Raw genomic sequence first — 7,576 nt, 5'->3', positions numbered from 1 at the left:
CAAAATGGGGTCATTTTGTGGGTAATTCCATTGTCCTGGTGTTCCAGGGCCTTCAAACGTGTAATAGGTTGTCAACTAGTTAGATGTGCAATTTATGCTCCTAAAACCCCTGATGGCGCTCCCTGCATGTTGGGCATCTGTATGTGGCCAGGCAGTGAAAAAGTCTCACACATGGGGTATTGTTTTACTCAGGAGGAGTAGCAGAATGTATTTTGGGGTGTCATTTTTGCTATGTACATGCTATGTGTTGGAAATATCTTATCAATGGACAACTTTGTGTAAAAAAAATGCGTTTTCATTTTTTTTCCACATATTCCAAAAACTTCTGGAAAAAAATGAACCGTTCAAAAGACTCATTATGCCTCATAGATTATACGTTAGGGTGTTAGCTTTCCAAAATGGGGTCATTTTGTGGGTAATTCCATTGTCCTGGTGTTCCAGGGCCTTCTAAATTGTAATAGGTTGTCAACTAGTTAGATGTGCAATTTATGCTCCTAAAACCCCTGATGGCGCTCCCTGCAGGTTGGGCATCGGTATGTGGCCAGGCAGTGGAAAAGTCTCACACATGGGGTATCGTTTTACTCAGAAGGAGTAGCAGAATGTATTTTGGGGTGTCATTTGTGGTATGCACATGCCATGTGAGAGAAATAAGCTATTACAATGACACTTTTGAGAAATTTTTTAAATAAAAAATAAAAATCTTAATTTTGCAAAGTGTTTTTGGAAAAAATTACAACTTCAAATAACTCACCATGCCTCTTACTAAATACCTTGGGATGTCTACTTTCCAAAAAGGGGTTATTTGGGGGGCATTTGTACTTTCCTGGCTTGTTAGGGTCTCAAGAAATGAGATAGGCCTTCAAAACATCAGGTGTGATCAGATGTGATAATTTATTATGATTTGCACTATAGCTTGTAGACTCTAAAACTTTCACACAGACCAAATAATTTCCAAAAAATTTGGGTTATTTTTATCAAAGACATGTAGCAGTATAAATTGTGGCCAAAATTTATGAAGAAAAATTAATATTTTGCAAAATTTTATCACAGAAACTAAGAAAAAAACATTTTTTTTCAAAATTTTCGGTCTTTTTTCATTAATAGCGCAAAAAATAAAAAACCCAGAGGTGATCAAATACCACCAAAAGAAAGCTCTATTTGTGGGAAAAAAAGGACAAAAAAATCATTTGGGTACAGTGTTGCATGAGTAATTGTCATTCAAAGTGTGAGAGCCCTGAAAGCTGAAAATTGGTCTGGTCAGGAGAGTGTTTAAGTGCCCAGTATGGAAGTGGTTAAGACAGCTTTAATGGCACAGATAAAATCACACTTACAGGAAACAGGAAATACAAGGGCTCATCTGTGTGTCAGTGGTTCGTATGGAAGCCTCAGATCCGGATCCTTTTCTATGCAGAGATGGGAAGCTGCTGCTCGGCCTGGAGCAGATCCTGTGGCCATCAGGAAGAAGCTGGGGCCATGTTGGGGTCACGGGATCACTTCCGGGAACACTTCCGAGGAAGTACTCCACAGAGTGAGAAGGGTTGGATAGGCTGGCTATGCGCTCAGAGCTGCTGCTCCTTCTATTGGCCTCTTCTGGGAAGGCTGTCCACAAGGTTTGGGAGTGTGTCTATGGGAATGTTTTCCCATTCTTCTCTGTGCAGGCCAGTTAAATTCCTCCACTCCAAACTCGCTCATCCACTTCGATATGGACCTTGCTTTGTGCAAGGGGCCATCCCCAAACTGTTCCCACAAAGTTGGGAGAATAAAATTGTCCAAAATGTCTTGGTATGCTGGTGCCCTAAGAGTTTCCTTCACTAGAACTAAGGGGGCCAAACTCAACTCCTGAAAAACAACCCCACACAACAATCCCTCCTCCACCAAATGATTTGGACCAGTGAAAAAAGCAAGGTCCACAAAGATATGGATGAGTGAGTTTGAGGTGAAGGAACTTGACTGGCCTGCAGAGTCCTGACCTCAACCAGATAGAACACCTTTGGGATGAATTAGGCCTCGTACACACGACCGAGTTTCTCTGCAAAAACCAGCAAGAAACTTGCTGGGAGATATTTTTTTGCCACGGAAACCGGTCGTGTGTACATTTTCGTCGAGGAAACTGTCGAGAAACTCGACGAGCCAAAAATAGAGCATGTTCTCTATTTCCTTGACGGGAATGGAGAAAATTGGCTTGTTGAGCTCCTCGACAGCCTAACAAGGAACTCGGTGAGCAAAACGATGTGTTTCGCCCGTCGAGTTCCTCGGTCGTGTGTACGAGGCCTGAGAGCGGAGACTACCAGCCAAGCCTTCTCATCAGTGCCTGACCTCACAAATGCACTTCTGGAAGAATGGTCAAACATTCCCATAGACACACTCCTAAACTTTGTGGACAAACTTCCCAGAAAAGTTGAAGCTGTTATAGTTGCAAAGGATGGGCCAACCCAATAGTGAACCCTGTGGACTAAGACTGGGGTGCCATTAAAGTTCATGAGCGTGTAAAGGCAGGCGTCCCAATACTTTTGAAAATATAGTGTATATGACCTTACTGGCGTTGACTTTTATTTTAAAATAGACTGAGGACTTTAAAGCATTATTTTTTCAAGCTTTTCACACTTTAGATACAGTATTTGTTATCTAACATTTGAATTGGTAGGTTTGGTTTGGAGGATTCCGAGCCGTTTTCGTAGATGTTGAAGGATCTTCCCTCTCAGAGCTTCCATCCTTATCCCATATACCAGGGGGTTTAATGTCAGAGATACAGTCAGTCCTAAGATTGCAATGGTCAGATGTGCTACAGTGGACACTGAGCCGCCATTTAATCGGTATCTAAAAATGACAAACAGACCACCAGTCATACATAAACAAAAAGTCAGCACATGTGTAATCAGGGTATGGATGGCTTTCTGACTGTCTTTCATTGATATCTTCAGACACACAATAAATGTTCCTATATAACAAAAGATAGCGGTTCCATTACTAAAGATGACCAGGGACAATGTCCAAACAGTTCCATAAAGATTGGCAACAGTTATGTCACCGCAGGCCAGAAACATAAGGGACATGGTCTCACAATAAACATTGATGATATTTCTGCCACAAAAAGTCAGTCTTCCGGTTAGAGTCACACAGACAAGTAGATTTACTATATTAAAAACCCATATTCCAATGATAAATTTTACAGCTTTTCCATTACTCATCAGCGCGTGGTATCTTAAGGGTTCAGCCACCGCCAGATATCTATCATAAGCCATGACAGCGAAGGTACACACTTCCACAGATGAAAAGATCTGGATGCAGAAAGCTTGACTGAGGCATCCAACAAGAGTGATGGACGAACCTCCGCTCAACAAGTCAATGATGAGCTTTGGGAAGAACGATGAGCTACCCTGCATCACATCAATAACCAAATTACATATGAAAATGTACATGGGTTCATGCAGGGTATTTTCTGTCCAAGTTATGTAGGCAATGGATGAACAGCTAAGCATAATGATCAGATATAAAACTATTGCAATCACAATAAATAAATATTTAAATTTCTCCATTTCAACAATACCGATGAGAACAAAGTTTGTGCCGACCCTTGTTATATTTTCCATCATTCCAAGCTGTGTGTTTGATTATAAAACTCAATCATTGCTTTCAGTAATATGTAAGTTAAAGCTTGTTATTAAGAAATTCGATATAATAGGCAAACATTAACATGGACATAAAATCAATCTACAGAGTATAATCCTGAAGATAATGCGAGAAGATATTGAGATAACATCAATACAAAATACGTCTCCAGTTTTGGTTCTTAGTCTACCTATGTCAGTTTACTGGAGGGTTTTTATAGCCACGTCTTGGCAAGGATTGTTTCTATAGAAATGCTGGAAGAGAACATCAAGGGAAATTAAAAGAGAGAAAAACTGTCAACTAGGACCGGTGGGATGCTGTGAGTTATTAATAAACTCATTATTGACTTGTGTTGCATGAACTAGAAAGACTATTCATGGGGGGCGTGGCCAAGATGGCAACCGAGCAGGACGTGTAGGAGCGGAGCTCTGCTGAAACGGAGGGGATATCATCCTGATTACCTATTCCGATCTGGCGGGGGCACCCCTCATCCTACTTGCTGGTGTTGGCTGATGGTCCAGACCTGGAAAAAGTACAAGACCGGGTCCCGGGCGGCCGCGAATAGCCGATCGTCTCTTCCCCCCTCGGCTGGGGCCGCGCACGTGGAGAAGACCTCCAATATGGCGACACAGACCGCTGAAGCTGGCCCGGCTCTGACAGCGGACGCTAACTTTTCGGCCTTGATGCAAGCCATTAACGGCTGTCAAGCAGCACTCACGGCCAAAATTGACTCCCTCCAGGCAGAGATGGGCTTAATGCGGCGGGACCAGGATAAGATTAGGGGCCGCGTGGCGGAGACGGAGTGCCGGTTGGGGGACGCCGAGGATGTGCTGCATGACCATACTGCCACCCTCCACACTGTGCAAGTCAGGCTCAAATACCTGGAAACCAAGTCCGAGGATGCCGAGAACCGGAACCGACGCAACAATTTGCGGATTGTCGGTCTCCCTGAGGGGTCTGAGGGGTCGGACGCACCAGCCTTCACCGAGCGGCTCCTCCGTGGGCTGTTCCCCCAGGCCGCTTTCTCCACGCACTTTGTTGTGGAGAGAGCTCACAGGATGCCGGCTGCTCGCGGCCCTCCTGGTGCCCCCCCGCGCACTTTCATATTTAAACTACTGAACTTCAGGGACCGTGACCTGGTTCTGCGGGAGGCGTGGAAAATCGAGGTTGTCCGGTTTGAGGCTACCAAGATCATATTCTTCCCGGACTTTGCGGTGGATACACAGAAAAGGCAGAAATCCTACGATTGGGTGAAGCAGTCTCTCTGTGCCCGGAACATGAAGTACAGTATGATGTTCCCGGCCCGCCTGCGGGTAGTGGATCGCGAGACCGTTCGGTTCTACACTGTGCCCGAGGAGGCGGCCAGATGGATTGACACCTTGCCCCGTGGCTGAGCCGACTGTACTGGTGGTCCTGTGAGTAGTATCCTGTTTGGCTGTTTTTCCCCGGTTTGCCCCTGTTCATGCCCTCTAAGGATAGGAACTGTATGCCTGGTGATCTCGTACACTCCTGCCTGGGCCCTGGGGCCGGTGACTGCCCCCTGATACGGTGCGACCTGGCCTGTTTTCCCCCCATGCTGTGACTTCCCTGCTTGAACTCTGCTGTCCCTGACCTGGGGAGGACTGTGATGGGGCCTGCTTGTTAACCCATTCCCCTGGAAGCTGACCGCAATGGACACCGGCTCTTGGCGCTTCCTGTATACAATGGGGATTGTGAGCTCCGAGGCCTGCTCTGGGGGGAGGGGGGTGGTGGCGACCGGCCGCATGGTCCGGGGGGATGCGGGAGGCTACTATATATGTTTTTATGTTTTATTGTTCAGGCCAAGATACAGTGCTGCGCTACTTTTCACCGCCCGGAGGGTATGCCGGGGTGTACTTTGCCCATGTGATGCCTGTTTTCGCATGACTGTCATGGATCCTGAACACGTGCTGCTTGATGCTGCAAGAATCCAGCTAAGAACTGTGCCCCTGGATACGCCAGGTGATTGTTTATCTCTTTAGAGTCCCGCTACGTTGGCGGCACCTCTGCTGTTTACCTGTGCACCTAGTGCTCGGACTGCACTTGCCTGCTTGATTGATGTTCACGACCCTATGTGGTGTATAACCACTTTTGTTGGGGGGATCCAGGTACATTCTGGTTCTGATGGATGTACAGGGTGGGGGGGAGTTGGGGATGTAGTCTCTGTAAGTTTTCTTTTGGTTTTTCTTTTCTTTTTCTTTGGTTTATTACTGTTTGAAGGAATAGATACTGTGCTTAATTCCAGATATGTGCATGTCCATTTGGGGGGTGGGGGGGGGGTGGTCCACAGACATTGCCTGTCATGGCGGCTGTGCCCGGGGTTCCAGATGTGGGTCTCTGCTGCCTCCCGGTCTCGTCCTATTTTTCATTTTTTCTTGTTTTGCTATGGCCTCCCTATCGGTAATCTCTTGGAACGTCCGGGGGCTCAACTCTATAATTAAGCGGGCGTTGGTTTTTAAATTTATTCAGCACTACTCCCCGGACGTTTGTATTCTACAAGAGACACACCTAGTGGGTAGCAGAATTCTCAGTCTGCGTAAATCGTGGGTTGGGCACTACTATCATGCCACCCACTCTAGTAGGGCCAGAGGGGTTAGCATCCTTATTCGCAAGTCCCTAACGTTTACGCTGCTCGACCTGCATCTGGACCCGGAGGGTAATTATGTGGTGGTACACGCCGTGATGGCTGGTATGCCGCTGGTTCTGGTGGGCCTGTACAACCCCCCCCCTGCTACTGTGGGCCTCCTAAACAAGATTGTTCAGCTAGTGGCGTCCTACTCCGCCGCTACGGTCCTCTTAGCTGGGGATTTTAATATGGTGACCTGCCCAAATTTCGATAGGATGTCCTCTGGTTCTGCGGTTGACTCTCCGCTCTCTCGGTGGGCGGAAGCCATTGGCCTTACGGATGTTTGGAGGTGGAGGAATCCAGGGATCAAAAGCTTCACGTGTAGCTCGGCCACTCATACAGCCATGTCGCGAATCGACCTCATGTATGCCAGCAGCCCTATATTAGCTAAAGTACAAGAGATCTCCGTGCTCCCTAGGGGGATATCAGACCATGCCCCCATTCTACTCCGATTGCATACGGGTCTGGCCCCGGGTGGCAGCCTGTCGAGGTACTGGGTGTCCGATGAGAGGATTGAACCCGAAATGGAATCCTGTATAGCCGAATATTGGTCTTCTGATGCTCCGGGAGCTGAGTCTCCGGAGCGCTGGGAGGGGTTCAAACTTTTAGTTAGGAATAAATACCAGTCCCTTATTCAGTCTCAGCAAAAATAAAAGAACAAAAGCTGGACAGCCGCACTCCAAAATTTTCTTTAAAAGAGATGTCTTTATTTTCAACTGTGCATACAGTCACTGCAAGCCCACAAAAATCAGTATGGCCAACGCGTTTCGCACTGGCGTCAGTGCTTAGTCATGGCTAAGCACTGACGCCAGTGCGAAACGCGTTGGCCATACTGATTTTTGTGGGCTTGCAGTGACTGTATGCACAGTTGAAAATAAAGACATCTCTTTTAAAGAAAATTTTGGAGTGCGGCTGTCCAGCTTTTGTTCTTTTATTTTTGCTATTACCGCATTGCCAGCACCCTGGTGGTTCAACAACCCCTGATCATCACGAGGCTCACTTGGAGCGGTGAGAATTCTGTCTGTGCCCTTATTCAGTCTGTTCGCGCTTCCTCCCGGGCCTCACTCGCCCAGGCGGAAGACAGGGCTCAATCACTGGAAACACAGTACGTGGAGGCTGGTGGGGAGCAGCGGAGGGTGGATCTCCAGGTGGCGGTACGGGAGGTTCAACTCCTTAGATTGACAGCTGGTAGGAAGCAGCTCCTGTATCAGTCTCAGAGAGTGTTTGAGCAGGGGGAAAAGACGGGACGGCTGCTGGCATGGATTTCTAGGGACCTGACCAACTCTGTTCCTATTGCCGGTATCCGGACTGTGTCAGGGGACC

General features: G+C 47.1%; 1 protein-coding gene across 1 annotated transcript; it reads right to left on the bottom strand.

Annotated features, from left to right (window-relative positions):
- Positions 1–2,621: 2,621 nt before the first annotated feature.
- LOC120928164 (olfactory receptor 49-like) lies at positions 2,622–3,590 on the bottom strand. The gene has a single exon (XM_040339275.1). The coding sequence runs from the start codon at positions 3,588–3,590 to the stop codon at positions 2,622–2,624; it is 969 nt and encodes a 322-aa protein (XP_040195209.1).
- Positions 3,591–7,576: the final 3,986 nt, after the last annotated feature.

The sequence above is a fragment of the Rana temporaria genome, chromosome 2 (assembly GCF_905171775.1).
Source record: "Rana temporaria chromosome 2, aRanTem1.1, whole genome shotgun sequence".
Taxonomy (NCBI): domain Eukaryota; kingdom Metazoa; phylum Chordata; class Amphibia; order Anura; family Ranidae; genus Rana; species Rana temporaria.
Note: the sequence above shows the minus strand (reverse complement) of the source record. Positions and strands in the feature narration are given on the sequence as shown.